The sequence below is a fragment of the Silurus aristotelis genome (assembly GCF_946808225.1).
Source record: "Silurus aristotelis genome assembly, chromosome: 27".
NCBI classification, from domain to species: domain Eukaryota; kingdom Metazoa; phylum Chordata; class Actinopteri; order Siluriformes; family Siluridae; genus Silurus; species Silurus aristotelis.
Genome location: NC_139600.1, coordinates 2,756,718 through 2,773,714, shown reverse-complemented (window position 1 = coordinate 2,773,714; position 16,997 = coordinate 2,756,718). Strand labels below are relative to the sequence as shown.

The 16,997-nt window shown below is 39.2% G+C and overlaps 1 protein-coding gene and 1 long non-coding RNA gene across 4 annotated transcripts in view; one reads left to right on the top strand and one right to left on the bottom strand.

Moving 5' to 3' along the window:
• LOC310721100 (inactive phospholipase D5) overlaps positions 1-16,997 on the top strand; it is a 50,316-nt gene that overhangs the window by 11,561 nt on the left and 21,758 nt on the right. For both annotated transcript variants that reach the window (XM_083532401.1, XM_083532400.1), the window contains exon 2: positions 13,853-13,989. In XM_083532401.1, the coding sequence (XP_083388527.1) occupies positions 13,853-13,989 (137 nt within the window). The remainder of the gene's footprint in view (positions 1-13,852; positions 13,990-16,997) is intronic.
• LOC310721117 lies at positions 1,134-11,990 on the bottom strand. 2 transcript variants are annotated; one of them, XR_014531931.1, is made up of 5 exons: positions 11,888-11,990; positions 10,510-10,634; positions 9,764-9,937; positions 3,792-3,887; positions 1,134-1,327 (listed from the first exon to the last, which is right to left on the bottom strand). It is a non-coding gene; the product is annotated as an uncharacterized lncRNA (long non-coding RNA). The 2 variants fall into 2 exon arrangements; XR_014531932.1 differs by lacking the exon at positions 11,888-11,990 and having other exon boundaries at positions 10,510-10,892.

Sequence of the window (16,997 nt, the reverse complement as noted above, 5' to 3'; positions counted from 1 at the left end):
TCAGCACTTTAGCGCATTAGAGTCATCTCTGATCTCACCGTCACGGCCGATCGGGTTTCACGTGTAACATGTTTATCGATTTGTCTCTCTTCCTCAACCTTCCAACCCTCTCCATGTGTAATAACATGACGTCCCCGATTATAGATGAATGATAAATCGCTTCAGTGGACGCTCAGGACATCGTTTAGCTCTGGCACATGGAAGGGGGGGGGGGGGGGGAATTGAATAATGTTACTGTTCGGTGCTTTCAGGAGATGACGGCGAGCCGGATCGGAGTGAAGGTTAAACCGGTGACAATGTTCCCGATGCATCGCAGGAATAAAAAAAACAAACCAGAGATTATAGAGATCATACTGCAAGTGTATTTTGTTCTATTTTGAAAGTCGCCTAGTGGTGAAATTAGTTTGAACGTCTTAAACCGAGCCTCATCCGTCTTTATTAGCATCTTGTCTTCTTTCCAGCAAAACCAAACAGCACACCTGCTTAAAACATTTGCACATTGTTGACATCTTTTTTTTAGAGGTTATGTTATGAAAAAAAGAATCCATACCACATATCAGAGCTAATAAGGGCTTGAATTAAGAAAAATCGAGCTGTTTTGACCGAGCATGAATTCCCTTTCTGGGCTTCTACATCGAAAACCAAATGGTGTGTTGAATTGCTAGTCTTTACGCTACAGCACAACCGATTCCTTGCTCTTTTGACGATAGCGTATCAAACGCCGCTCGTAGAAAGAAGTTTTTATAAAGTCTCATAAAGCATTTGTTCTCTGGCTTTTTTTAAGTGACAACAAAGACTGCCAATCACTCCATTGTTCAAAGATGCATCCTTATAGCCGGCGTTACTTCTGAGACAGAGGAAACACACCGAACCCAGACTGAAGATTCATTTCTTTAATAAACGTCTCAATTTAATAGAAAATAAACAAAACAAATATACAAATTTTGTGTGTTAATGCACAAAAACTCTTACCTTAGTTTGTTGGTACCTTTAATGGGACCATTATCTCTTTTAATTCACATATCAAGTCAAGTACAGTATTAATCAGTGGAGGATTACACAAGGTGGTATCAAAAAACCTTCGAGACTTGCTCTGTTTTACAACAAAGTACTTTATTATCTACATTTACACCTCACCTTCAAAATAGTCCCCTTGTACGACAGTACAACGCTCCCAGCGTTTTTGCCACTTTTGGAATGTGTCCTGGAAGTCTTCTATTCGAAGCGTGTCAAGCACCTTCTGAGATTCTTGCCGATCTCCACAAGGGTGTCAGAAGGCGACTTTTGTGTTGGAGCTTCATCTTTGGGAACCAAATGGGAGCCAAATCTGGAGAGTAGGGTGGGTGCAGAAGGGAGATTTTTAACATAAAGGTCTTCCTGATCTCTCGTCGTCTTCGAGTAATGTTATACCATCTCTTAAAGCATGGCGGTATGTCAAACGTACATCATGTCAAATGTACTGTGTACTGCACCATTTATTGGTGAAATGATAATAAAAGCCTACTTGACGTTATGGCAGATTTTCCCAGTCTCATGCAGGATTTCCTTGGTTCCTTGGAAATGCACCAGTTACACCATTACTCTCGAAACGTTTTGATTCCACCTCGTACAAACAAGTCACAAACAGATTGTGAAGTCTTGCCAATGGCTGACTCTGTACTTCTTTTAATACTTCTGCCTCCTTGCCTTGCTTCTTGTCTGATCTTCATGCTAGGCGGGTTTGACCTCCACATGTTTTGCCTGTGACTCTACCTGACCATATGGACTTGTTGTATCCTAACCTCATCTGTTAACATTTTACAGCTTCCCGAAATATATCTTACCGCAAATACACAGCTACATTTGCCTCCTAAACCTTTACAATTTTTACGTACGCTATCACCATCGAAAGATCGAAAAAATCCCAAGTCAAACTATTTAGCTGGATCCCAGGAATGCTTTAGATGAGATGGCAATGTTCTGTTACCGAATAAACAATCCCTGATATTGGAGTTCAATTTAAGGGCCGAGGGCCAAAAGAAAGAAAGAAGAACTCAGTTGTCAACTTAAAGTGCACCTATAAAATATTCATTATTTGATTAAACTGTATTAATGGGTCAACGAAACTCTGCATTTAGCTTGCCTGCATTTGTTTTTTACTTGCGTTTTGGCTAATCGTATTTTTGTAATATGTGAGTTTTCGAGCCTGGAAGTGTGAAGGCTGAGAAGTGCAACACAAACGAACAAATCTGAAAACACAACGACAATTCAGACAAACCGGAATACTAGAATACTTACCGCTCATTAGACGAGACACCCGTCATTCAAGATATACAGGAAGTACAACAGGCATGTTTGAAAGTTAGCATGTTTGTGTAAAAGTGTAAAAAAAAAAAAATGTTCACTATTAAAAAAAAATTGGTTTAAAGTAACTGCCCACATGAAACAAGAAACAAAGTTATAAGATACACAATTTTCTACTTCCTGTAAATGACAGATGACAAATGAGCAGTCAGTTTTTTGTTTATAAACTATACCTACCTTTTCCATTTTGTCTGAATTGTCATTGTGTATTTGGATTTGTTAATTTGTTTTGGGAATTAGTTATTTTGTTTTTGGATTTGACCATTTGTTTTCAGATTTAATATTTTGTTTTAGAATTTTTTTTCATTTGTTTTCGGATTTGTTCATTTGTTTTTTGTTTTTTTTTTCATTTGTTTATTGATTTCTTCATTTGTTTTCGCATATGGTATTTTGTTTTTGGATTTTTTTTTATTTGTTTTCGGATTTGTTCTTTTTTTTGTTTGGTTTTTTTTTCATTTGTTTATTGATTTCTTCATTTGTTTTCGGATTTGGTATTTTGTTAATTGGATTTGGTATTTGGTTTTGCACTTCTCCGCCACTGAACGGAAGCATTCCAGAGTTCTGACCTTCTGTGTGGTCCTCTTGAAAATGGTGGTCCACTACAGATATGGAGTTCTGCATGCCAGCTAATGTGATTGGAACAATTTGTAAGATTACTTCCTGTTTAAAATTTGGTGATAGATATAGATATAGATATGAATCAGACCAGACTCAGTGAAAACATTGCCATCGATCCAGAAAGCAGCATGTGAGTACACAAAAAAAAAAACCCCACACAAACCTATAATGCCTTACATTTTACAAACCTGAATGCACAAACGTGAGGTAGGAATCCACACAATATTAATATTAATATTAATTGCATTTGCCTGACATGTTTATCCAAATTGACTTCCCCCTAAGCAATTGAGTGTTACCAGGCCAAACATACAATTCTGGGAATTCAATGAATATGACTTACAGCACACTAGCCCAATACCCTAACCACTAAGACCACTAATTGTAAGCTCCGCCCCTGACAAACCCAGATTCAGTAAAGAACGTGTTAGCTCTTGCAAAGTAGAAAACAAAGCACTGTCTTTAATGATTTACTGTTTCTTTTAGAACAATTCATGAATTATGAATGTTGTATTGATAAACTCCACCAGAAGCTCTTTTTGTCCCAGGGCAAATCCATTAAAACATCTTAAGATCTGGATAAATCACAGACTTCAAAGCATCTGATTTGTGTGTATTCTTCCATTTTAAGTTTCCAGACCAATGTGATATGCATGAGCAAGTAAAATATGTACATATATAATATTAATCACACAGCACTTATTCCCAGCAGACGGTGGAAAACCAATCCACTCGCACAGACAGCATAATTTATATCCGTCAAATGGCAAAAAAAAAAAAAACGCAGCTTGAAAATATCAGCAAATATATAAATATATATAAAAACTCACAGAGGGCGACATACAGAGGAGATTATTTTCCGTCGTTTTGAAGAGCAGCTGCAGCTCATCTCAGTATAATCGCCAAAAAGTACCAAAGCGAACCTGCTGAAAGTAACGAAGAACATTTTGGTGCCATGTTAGGAAGCTGATCAATGACAGAAATTTTTTATCTTGATTATTTGTCTATAACATTTTATTGATAAACATTTTATTTCTGTAAAAAGTGTGGAATTGTGGATTTTGAGACGCATGTTCCTTTTATTTTTCTGCAACAAAACAGGTTAAAAGAGTTAAACAGTAAATGACATATACATGATATAGAAAAAGTTCTGTGGAGTCCAATTGGGACATTTTTGTCTCTAAAAGACGAAAAATTTGAAAACGCTGTTTGGTCTAAAAACGGCAAGAGTGTCCCCTTTAAAATCGAGAGTGATTAGCGTGAATTTTGCGTTTTTTTGTCAGTCATCTCATCACAAGGTATTCCTCAGGGATCAGTCTTGGGACCGCATTTTCCACTAGAATCATTGAACACAATTTACAAATTGTACAGAGTGCGGAAACACGAACTCTTGCTAGCTTTGCTAACGTACGTAACCTACATAGCGGGCTATTTCTTTTTGTAGCTTGCAGGAGGACATTTGTGTTTTTATGTTGCATATTGGTGTTTATTCATACGTTGTGCACTTTTTTAATGAGATTATTGGTTAATGGTTCGCTACACATCTAATCAGAACACCAGTCCTGGTGCTCATTTAGGTGTGGTATATATGTTTTAGCTTGGGTTGCTTTTCACGGATGCCCTCATGAGCATCTCACTCATTACTGTACGATTTCTATTCTCCATACAAGAAAGGCTTTGAGTAATACGCTGAAATCGGCAGTAATTACAGACAGGGCTTCACTTTTGTTTCTCTGAAGCACTACGACACCTACACTTCCAGCTCGATGTTCTTCCTGCTAACATTGAGTTTCTTTTAGATAATTAGTTTAAGAGCTTTGTTCTTTCTCCACTGATTATATCATTTCGTCATGTGATTCCCTGGCGGTTCCCACATCTGCAGGGAGTTGTTGTGAGGTCAAAAGCAGCATGTCGGACCGCTTTTGGAAAATTTGAAATGAGTGCAGGGTCTTGACCCTGTGATTTATGAGCTCACATAAACCATATGGTTTGGGATTATTGCTCCTGCATTAAGCGGGTAATTGGAGGAACTGGTGCACCAGAGCTCGGGTGCAGGTTTATAGGCCGTCTGGAGCAACCGTACAAAGCAACACCCACAACACACAGCATCTGTTTTCTGTCATGTTGCTTTACTGTAATGCGATGCGTGATCACACAGCCTCCCCAGGCTTCTCTCCTCCTGGAGTAATGACTTCGTTCTCCGTCTGTAGAACAATATTTAAATCGTAATCACATGCCTTGCCTAGAGCTAAGAATTTTCTAAATTGAAGAGGAGTTAAAGAACATTATCATTGTTCATTTGATGTCACATTTCGCAGTTTCATTGTACAAATCGTATCTGACAGCATTGTATTATGCAGTGGCCTGTTTGTTCTTTTGTTCTCTGGGACTATAAGATTAAATTAGTCCAAAAAAGCATTAAATGTGCAAATTACTATTCTTTTCTCATTAAATTAAAGGCTGTATTCAGCCTTGAAGTTACACATATAGACTTTTTGAACATCCCATTCCACACTGAGTCCCTATTTGCTCTTATAATAAGCTCCACTCTTCTGGGAAGATGTTCCCCTAGATTTTGTGGAGATTTGCGTTTCAATTAATTTCAATAGGTTTGGAGGTCTATAGCAGGAGATCTTTCAATCCAACCATATTTTCATTGTGGAAAGGAACAATTCCATGCTACCACTTCTGAGGACATCTACACCAATCAGACACACTTTATGAACACTGGTCCCCCTTTTGGTGCCAAAACAATCCTGACCCGTCAATCATTAACCGCATGAACTTCTTGAGCAATTTGAGCTACAGGAGCTCGTCTGTTGGATCAGACCACAAGGACCAGCCTTCGCTCCCCACATGCATCAATGAGCCTTGGCCACCCACGACCCTGTCGCAGGTTCCCTACTGTTCCTTCCTTGGAGCACTTTTGTTAGATACTGACCACTGCAGACCTGGAACAACCCACAAGAGCTGCAATTTTGGAGGTGTTCTGACCCAGTCGTCTAGACTTCACAATTTGAAAAACTCGCTCAAATCCTCATGCTCGCCCATTTTTACTGCTTCTAACATCAACTTTAAGGACAAAATATTCACTTGCTGCCTTATAAATCCCACCCACTAACAGGTGCTATGATGAAGAGACAATAATATTTTATAATGTTATGTCAACGTTATGTCTGTTCAGAATATGAAGACCTTTGTAATTGTGTGCCAAAAACATAAAAAAATTATTTACTGCCAAGCATGATATAAATAACTTCAACTATGGTACATGAATATAAATATAGTGAGCACTTATAGTGAGCACTGAAATAGGTAGACGAATACATCTGTATTTTTGGCTTAAAGCCTTCATTGAAACTGTTGCCATCTTTGCCGTCGTCCTTTAGTCCATTTTATGTCCAAGAGTGTCCCCTTTAAAATCGAGAGTGATTAGAGTGAATTTTGCGTTTTTGTTTCTCATCTCAACACAAGGTATTCCTCAGGGATCAGTCTTAGGACTGCATTTTCCACTAGAATCCTTGAAATGAATACATTACAGGTAAGATGATTGGTAAAAGTCTTAAGCTAATTCTTTATTGAACTTAGAGCCCCCAACAGTGGAATGATTCGATCCTGGGGGGATCTTCATCAAACTAAATTCTGCAAGCAGTCTAATCTGTCAGTAAATTCCTCTACAAAACCCCTAAGACAGAAGTGTTTAAATGATCTGTTTTGAGAGACAACAAGAGCAGGGGAAGTGGTCGGTTGCTGGTTAAGGCATTGGACTTTGGATCTAAAGACTGTGAGTTCAAATCCCAGTCACACCAAGAAGCCACTCCTGGGCTCCTGAGCAAAGCCCTTAATCCTATAGCTAATCAGTTGTATGAAAAATTAAATGTAAGTCGCTCTGGATAAGATCCTTCTAACAAAATGATATCTATATAAATGTAAAAGCATTTCAAATGCAAGAACAGGACAAGATTAAAACAGTACATGTTCCTTAGGGAAAGTGATGTTTTATTCAGGGAATGCAGAAGACACCGGAGCTGAGGGATCAAAAAAACCCCACCAATTTCTGGTCCTTGGCAAAATTGATCTGAGACGAAATCCATTCTAAAAGCGCCAAAGAGTCAAGTGGTCTCACAGTAATCTTATTCAATAGCGGGTTTGTAATGAAATCAGAGTGTCCTCATAAGAGCACGACATCATAAAGGGGGCAAAATCACATAATCTGGCATTTCATTTGTTTTTTAAAATTACATTCTTTTTTTCCCCTTCTTTTATTTATAGATGTTATTATGCATGTTTTCTGTATCAAATTAGATAGTCTTGGACAGTCTCTGAGAATTTGTAAAAACAAATAATAAACATTCTTTCTAGCCCAGTAAGTAGTTCAATTAATTGTTATTTGTGTAGCATTTTTAACAATGAACATTAGCCAGTGGTGACCATGTTGAGGGAAAAACTCCCTGCGATGGTATGAGGAACCTTGAGAGAAACCAGACTCAAAAAAGAAGGGATGCCCAACTCATCTGGCTGAAAAATGTAGAGTTGCATCATTGTTAAGGTTATCGACTGTTCACTGATGGACACTTAAGTGTAAAACTGTTCATGGCGATTGCAACCCTTAGCCATTGTAGCAGTTTATATCAGTTTATACTGTTCATATTAACTACAGCGCAAATCCATGTTCAAGGTTCTTGAGTTTAACAGTAACTTCTACAGTAACATCCTGGGTCTTTAGGCTGTTTATGTGGAACCATCCTGTGCTGGTTGGTTCCACAAGAAAGCACCATTCAAAGTAAACAACATTTCATCAGACGGGGCTTGAAAGAACAAAGGGATAAGAGGATAAGATAAGAATAAGATAAGAAAGAACTTTATTAATCCCAAAGGAAATTATTTTGCCAAAGACTGCTTTCATAATACAAGGGGAAAAAAATGTAATTCCCATTTCATCATGTTGGCTGTTAGTGGGTCGATATATTTATTGTGCTGCAAGTGAATAGTTTGTCCTCAAAGTTGATGTTAGAAGCAGGAATAATGGGCGAGTGTAAGAATTTGAGGGTGTTTGACAAATTGTGACGTCTAGACGTCTGGGTCAGAGCATCTCTAAAACTGCAGCTCTTGTAGACTGTTCCTGGTCTGCAGTGGTCAGTATCTATCAAAAGTGCTCCAAGGAATGAACAGTGGTGAACCGGCGACAGGGCGAATGCTGGCCCGTGTGGTCTGAACCAACAAATGAGCTCCTTTAGCTTTTAGCTGTCAACGATCGAAGGGTCAGGACTGTTTTGGCAGCAAAACTGGGAACACAATATTAGCAGGTGGTCACAATGTTATGCCTGATTGGTGTTCACTTGAAAAAGTAATTAAATATTCTATATATTCAAATGTATTCAAAAAAGCAAAAAAGGTGCTAGGAAACTCAGAACATATTGCACATAATATGATAATGAACCTGGTATTGAATGACACTGGTATGAATGACCTCCTGTGGCATTCTGTAATTGTAGTCTAAGCATCCTACTGACTAAAGAAAATTCTTTTGCCAGGGTAACTGCTAATGATCTAGGAGAAATGCAGTTAAAGGCTGATGAGAAATCTACAAATAAAATGGTTTTGTTTTGTCTAAATGCGAATACATCAGACGCAATACAGTTAAAATTGCGTCCTTAACTCCCCTAGAGGATTGGTATGCAAATTGCAAAAGATTTATATGATGCTGTGTGTACTTTTTTTTATTAATTCTCAAAACACTTCACAAGTGATTTAAGCGCTATTGGTCGGAAATAATTTAATCCTAAAGGCCTAAAAATGTTCTAAAAATATAGTTTCTGGTTGTTTTTGCCCCTTTGGACGACCCCTTCACTTGACATGATCTCAACCCCTCAACAGTCTGACCTGATCTTGGACATGACAGTAGTCTCTCCCTCCCATTTAATAATAACGATTATTTTCTTTTAGAATATTGCCTGATTCTAGATTGCTATATCTATATCAATTTATACATCCATTTTCCTTATCCTACACAGGGTAACGGGGAGGCTGGAGCGTATCCCAGGGGACCCAAGGTACCATGGCATGGTACAATCGCCCAAGCTTACCCAACTATTCAGAGGCTCTGAACAAATGTATGGTTCAAAGTAGCATAGGTGGTACATCTTTGAGCTGGGAAGAGTAAACGGAGTATACCCAGAGGAAACCCCTGAGTCATAAGGAGAACAAACAAACTTCATGTACACAGGGAAGAGGAGCGATTTAAAACCCCAACACTAACTAACAACATTATTTGATATCTATTAGTTTTTTTTGCGTTCTTTCCCAAACTTTTACCACAAAGTTGGAGACACACAATTGTATAGAACATCTTTGGAAGTGGTAGTTTGAATTTTTCCTTTACTTGAACTAGAAGACCCAAACCTGTTCCAGCATGGGAAAGCTCCTGTGCAAAAAGCCCGATCCATTAAGATTTGCTTTCCATGGGTTGAAGTGGAAGATCCCTCTGACCTCAAACTTATTGTTTGAATGTGAATTTTGACTGCATCCCAGGCCTCCTCACTTTACCTACATCAGTACCTGACTGGTGAAACATCTTCCCAGAAGAGTGGAAGTTATTGTAATAGTAAATGGGGACTCAGTTATTAATCTTAATTTATGATTATTGTTTGTTTCAGTACCAGGACTGATGCTAAACTGGTAGCTACGGGTTTCCCTCGGTTGTTAGCAATGCTAGCAGCCAAAGAAGCTACTTCTGTCATCAAACACCAAATGTCTTGTTTGATCAAGTATATTGTGATGTACATTTTATTTTAGACCTTACCTCATGTTAGTAATTACTGCTTGCTTTGATGGTCTCTGCTTCACCCTGGGCTCTGCAGTCTGACAGGATAAGGCTGTGTTTGGAAGTTGCGAGGTATTGATTCTGGCTCTGTGCCGTAATCAGGGCTGGCAGCAGCTCATCTTTGGGAAGGATTGTCTCCTGGGCACGATTGGTCTGAGTAAACAATAAACTGTTTATTTTGCAGCATTTTACACCTCCTTACATATTGTAACACACACACAGCCACCGGGTCGTCCACCAGCTCTCACACAACCTGCAGAGTTTAGATAAAGCAATGCAACCCTCGTTCCCGTATACCTATTTCCCGTACCCCATTTCCTTTGCACTATTTAATGGGGAAAAGGAAACATTAATTCATAAAAATACACACAGGTGTATGATCCTTTCCACTCAGTTCCACTCAGCTGGCGCTCAACCCCTGCAACCACTTTTTAAAAAACATTTATAAGTGAATGTACCATAACACTGTGTGCTTCTCTATTCTGATTGGTCAGAAGGTGTTGATTAGTTTTCTATAACAGCAGCAATTAATTTTCAGGTTTCTAACACAGCATCTCTTCTATTGTGACTTTTACAAAGTAGACGTACCACATGTAAGTATGCATAAAATTATAGATTTTTTTACGTTTATGGAAAGAGTCTCCAATGTCAGAACTACTAGTAACAGTCAGAAGATTTTTTTCTCTTTTTTCTCCAATCAAATTGGATCACGTGCCAGGACTTACCTTGCTGAATTTCTTTTTCAACGTCTGATCACATGACCAACCGTATCTCATCAACGGCTCGACAATGTGATGCTTTCCATGTCGATTCCAAAGGGATCGCATATCCTTTGATCACCTCAATGGTTCTGTGGGAAGTAGTCATTAAACCGTACTTGCAATGTGCTGAGACGTTTCGTTTTTTTCAGTGGTTTTTTTCCCCTCGAGGCATCCAGCTGTTTTGCTTCATTATAAGCTTCGGAAAAAACTGCCTTTGAAAACATGATTTGCCGACAGTGCGATAATGTGCCCCCCTTCCATGCATGGACACGTTTAATGTGTTGAAATACTTGAACACATCAGCAAAATCTTTTTGAGCCAGATTTTGTCGTTACGCAGCTCAGTACAAGAAAGTTTTTTTAAAAAAGGAAGGCAGTGGGGTTTTTTTTGGCTACACACACAAGACCCACTCAGAACGGTCCCACCCAACATTTGGGTTGTGACACACCAGTTAAAAAACACTGGTGTAGAGTTCTATGTATAATATCGTATGTATAATATGGATTTTATTAATGGATTTTTGGATATTTTCAACATTGTAAATTAATAATGAAGTCAACCAAACTATAAAAGAACAATGAAATTATGTATAAAAAAATAGTGTTAAATAACCCAGAATATGTTTTGTATTTTAGCTTGTCCAAAGTAGCTCCATTTAGCAGAGCTACCTCTGCTGCAGAGGATAAGTTTACCAGAAACAGAGTTCAAGTGCCAGACATATTTTAACATTCATTCTTCAGAGTACGCTGCGTGAGTCAGGCCTTCATGATTGAAATGTGCCAAAGAAACCATTGCTTCAGAAAAAAAACAGAAGAAACTTGCTTGGGACAAGAAACACACAAAATGGATATTGGATCAGTGGAAAACTGTAATTTGGTCTGTTGAGTTCAAATTTGAGAATTTCCGCTCTAACCACTGTGTCTTTCTAGAGGGTGAAGCACGGTTCCTGAATGTGTGGTTCCCACTGTGAAGCATGGAGGTGTGATGGTGTGGAGGTGCTTTGCTGGTGACACTGTTGGTGATTTTGAAAAATTGAGAGCGCATTTAACCAGCATGATTACCACAGCGACATGCCATCCCATTTGTTTTGCACTTAGCGGGACCATCATTGCAACAAGACAAGAAAACACTTCTGTTTTATGTAACAGCTTTTTGTCCAAGAAGGAGGGTTACTTTGAAAAATTGAAAATATAAACCATATTCTGGTTTATTTAACACATTTGACAACATTATTCTATACTTGTTCTGGCATCATTTCAATGTCTTTAAAAAGGAGACAAAGCAGAAAATAACAAGAAACCTGAACCTGAGCAAGAATTAGTGACAACTGAAAACAACAAACCTGAAACCACGGTGAGAAGCTAAACCATAAATATGAAGCAGGCGCAGACATGGTACATGAAACAGTAAGATGCAGTGGTTGATGGGAAACACAGTTCTGTGGCATACACCTAGACGGACGGATGGACGGACGGACGGACGGACAGATAGATAGATAGATAGATGTAAAATAGCCATTATTCATAGAATGCACATACATAGGGGTGCAGAAGTCTTTATACATATGGTATTATAAGGTCTCTGAGATTCAGTCTCGGAAAAAATAAAAAATCAGAAGCATTTTTTTCTGGAGGTCGTTGTGCAAACGCATGACTCTGCTAAACCTTGGCAAATGAATTTTTGAAAGATTTTTCCATGGTTAATATGAACACAGAGGAGTGCACTGTGCCGCTGATCTGAATGATTTATTATGCTTCCTTTATTAAATCTTTAGAGTAGAAAACCCACATTTGGATACAATCACATCTCTGCTTATTAAATTGTAGCCAGTCAGCTGAATATATATGATGAATATCCCCGAACATTTATTTGCCCATTCGTTCATTTTCACTAACTGGCTGATTTAGAGAATTGCAGGGAATGCTGGGAGTGCTTACACTTGACCAGCTGAACAAAAACTTCTAGTCCTTCTTTTCTTCTTCTTTTGGCTGCTTCCATTAGGCATCGCCACCGCGGATCATCTGTCTCCATACTACTCTGTCCTCTACATCTGCCTCTTTCAAATTAACTATCTGCATGTCTTCCTTCACCACATCCATAATCCTCCTCCTTGACCTTTCTATTTTCCTCCCCCCTGGTGGCTCCATCCTTAGCATTCTTCTTCCAATATACTATGTCCCTCCTCTGCACATGTCCAAACCACCTCAATCGCACCTCCCTCACCTTGTCCCCAAAACGTCCTACATGCTCTGTCCCTCTGATAAACTCATTTCTAATCCTGTCCATCCTCGTCACTCCCAATTAAAATCTGAACATCTTCAGTTCTGTGACCTCATGCATCCTCTCACCTTCCAGAATCTTGTTAAACTATTTTGTTAAAAACTCCACTGCATCTCTCCTAAACATCTCCATGCTTCTAGCGGTATGTCATCTGGTCCAACCGACTTTCCACTTTTCATCCCTTTAATATCTGCTCTCACTTCCTTCTTACCAATCCTATCCACGTCGTTGGTAACTCGAACCTAGACCGATTCGGTATGGAATTCTGATTTTTGATTTGCAATATTTGATTTGGCACATGTTTTTACGCTGGATGCCCTTCATAACACCAGCACTAAGAGTGCACTGGCTTGTGCAACCCTAATGGCTGGGTTAGCCAGCTGAACAACAACTAGCATAGCTAATAGCAGGAAACAGCGAGTCCCAGAATGCAATGCGGCTAAACAAACCAGTTGTGATTTAGTTAGCGGTGTGTGAGCTAGCAATGGTATTAGCATGAAAAGCAGCTGAAACAAAACTAATTCTCATGTTTTTTATGTATTATTATGTACATGATATGGACAAAAGTAGTGAGACACCTGACTTTTACAGTTATATGTATTTCCTCCCCAAACTGTTGCCACAAAGTTGGATTGGATGTATTTAATGTGGTAGTATGACAGTAGCATTAAGATATGTTTTACATAGGAGGATTTTGAATGGCCTGCTCTGACCTCAACTCTTTGAACAACTTTGAGTTGAATTTGAACACCACCCCAGGCCTCCTTACCTCACCCTACATCAATGTGACTGTACTAACACCCTTGTGACTGAAGAAGCACAAACCTCCACCAACATACTCCAAAATCTAGTGAAACATCATTAAAAAGCTCAATCTAACCATCAGGTTTCCACAAACCTTTGGCCATAAAGTGATGTTTATGTGAAACAGAGCTAAAATTGCCGTTCTTGATGTATTTACAGTCTCAGGTGGGCTGTGCACTAAAATAATCTAAATCAATGTGTGTGTTTTCTGGTTGTTTTTCAGTCTCAGCAGAAATGCATCGTGATCTTTGCTCTGGTGTGCTGCTTCGCCGTCTTGGTGGCGCTGATATTTTCAGCTGTCGACGTGTTAGGAGAAGACGACGACATTCTCAACGACGATAATTGCAGCGATATCTGCCAGTAAGCACTATACATTTAATTAGTTTCGCATCACAGACTAAATATTTCACAGCAAAAATTTGATCACGTACAGTTTAGGATCAATAGAAATGTTAAATTGGATGTGATTACACTCAGTATACATTTACATGTATGGCATTTGGTACACACCCCTAATCCAAAACAACTTACAATATATCTTCATCAATAAATACATTCTGATGCTGGTTCCTTAGAACACAGATGAAGAATACCACCAGTTGAAACACTCTGTTGGGAAAGAAACTAGTTATAAAGAGGTCGCCAGAACAGAGAAGAGTCTGAAAGCATGTCTTCCTTGTATCCTGAGAGTTAGTGGGACCTTTCGAGCAGTGTTTGTGTATCGAACAGTATGTGTGTGGTGCAGTAAGGGGTGGGATTAGTGCTGTGATTTAGTGTGCTGTTTTGCAGTCAAGTATCAGTGTTTTAAATCTGACGAGGGCAGCTCCAGGAAGCCATGACGTCCCTGTGATCACGTACCTTTACGGTTCACATAATCACATGCAGTTCACATGATTGTATATCATTCACACGATCGCATATACCGTTCACGTAATCACATGTACAGTTCACAAGATCACAGCTCAAAGGAGCACATACTGTTCACATAATCACAAACCGAGTTTACTGGGGACTTAATGATCTTATGATAAGTTGTCCACTAACTTTTTTTTTTTTTGCCTGTATTTTGCTTTTGTTATTAAAAGACACATCTCAATGTATTTTGTTTAATAGAAAGGCAGTGTACGCTAGGGTTACATCACGACATCGGATCTTTTTTCTGATTAACGAGCATGATATCGGCACGATATCCGTGCTGTGATAAACCCTCGATGTGAGAGATCGGGTGTTCCTCTCTTATAGCTGACCTCGATCTCGTCCTTGGAGTTGTCCTGGTTCTTATCACACTCTTCTCCAGAGCTCACACCTCATACAGCTTGTTATCGAGTACATTTTCCAGCCGTTGCAATCCCCCTCTCTTCCTCTCTCCTCCCCCACCACTTCTTCTTCCTGTGAGCACCCCGGCCTTCGTTTCCTTCCTAATAAGTGTACGAAATGTAATTTGGAGCTCCAAATTGATTCGGCTCCGGTCCAAGTGGGAGGCACAGACTAGCTCAGTGTGCTCATTTGTGGTCGTCTCTCTTTCGAAAGCTAGAGGTGCTTTAATACAAGAAATGTCCCTGAATGCTCTGATGGTATTCTGTGGGTTTTGTTTTTATGTAACAGTATGAGTCAATGTGGCTCGGAAATATTCATCTTTACAGCACACACACAGACAGGCTCGGATTTCATTCTTTTCCCAAACACAGTGACTGTGAGAGTGTGTGTGAGAGAACGAGAAAGACATGAGAAAGATGGAGGGATTGGTGAAGGAATGACTGTTTGTAGCTTCTCTTACTATACATCCTTATTATACTTAGTGGGAAGTAGTAGCTCAGTGGTTAAGGCTCTGGGTTACTGATCGAAAGATCGGGGGTTCAAGCCCCAAGTATCGCCAAGCTGCCAATCTTTAGCCCTTAAGCAAGGCCAGTAACCCTCTAATGAAATAATGATAATGTACCATACAGTGCCTGCTAAAAGATTTGAGAGACATGCTCCTTTTGTTTCTAAGCAGAATATTAAGTAAATCGAAATGCACCCAGGTGGAGAGAAATTAGCCTTTAAAACCAGGCAAAAATATCCAAATCCTCAGGCAGGAATAGTAGTCAGAAACAGTCAAAAATCAGGCGATGAACAAACAGAGTGTCGAAGAAGCGAACGCTAAATTGAAAACCAGAAACAAGCTCAGAACTTGAACGTCCAACTCGTAAATCAGAACAGCTCAGTAGTTCTTTGAAACAGGTCACATTGTCAACACATTCAATTAGTCGCTGGGAGACACTGAGAACGGGAATGTGTGTGTATCCTGTGGATCGCAATGTGAGGCCATGTCACTAATATGTTTTTCTTTATAGAAGAAAACTTTAATCAATGAAAATTTTGTTTTCTGAAAACGTTCTTCAAAGTTGATCCATTTGATAATGGTGTTTTTTACGTCGCAGTGTGGACTGTGACGCAGTTGTAACTATAGGGAAACGATTGAAAATGAAAGTGTAGGCACGGAGCGTTTTTCAACAACAACAACAAAAAAAACACAATTTTCAATTGTGACCTGGTCATGTAATGATACGAAGATTGACTTTGACCAAACAAATCTATAAATGCCCAGATGTTTCAATTTATTTGCATTGAAAAATACTCCATTAACAGGAAGAACAGCTGTACACACTCTCAGCATCCATGTTGGTTCAGGATTCCTTTCACACCACTGGAATAAGTCTCCATAATTCTCTGCTCCAAAACAACTCCAAACCATTAGGCTTCCACATCCATGTTTGACTGCGGGGGTGAGGCAGTCTGCATACATCTTCTCTTCTGTTCTCTGTCTTACACAAGCTCTTCTGCCTTTTTCTGACAAAAATGTCCAATTTGGACTCCACAGAACTTTTTTTCTACTCATTCACTGTGTTTTTGTGGTTTTTTTTGCCTACATAGGTTGCATAAACACAAAGAGAACATACTTCTGCCTCAAAAACTATACGAGTTGTAAGACTCTGGGTTACTGATCAGAAGGTTGTGGGTTCAAGCCCTGGTAATGCCAAGCTGCCACTTTTGGGGACCTTGAGCCAGGGGTGCTGTATCATGACTGACCCTGTGCCCAGATTCCTACATTGTTGTTAAGAAATTTCCTTTGGGGTCAAAAAGTATTCCAAAGTCAGCTTTTTCTCGCAACCGCGATGTTGATGATACCAGCACAATGCCCTCCTTCTGAGGTGCTTGTTTTAATACCTCAGCTGCATGCTCTGAGGTAAGTTTTCAGGGCTGTAAATGTAATCGTGTGGGTTCGAATGTCATTGATGTGGGTTGATATCGATTCAGAGCCTTTTAATGGCATGGGGTGTGTAAGGTAATATTAACCAGTCTCAGTCATTTTTGAAAAAAGAATTCAA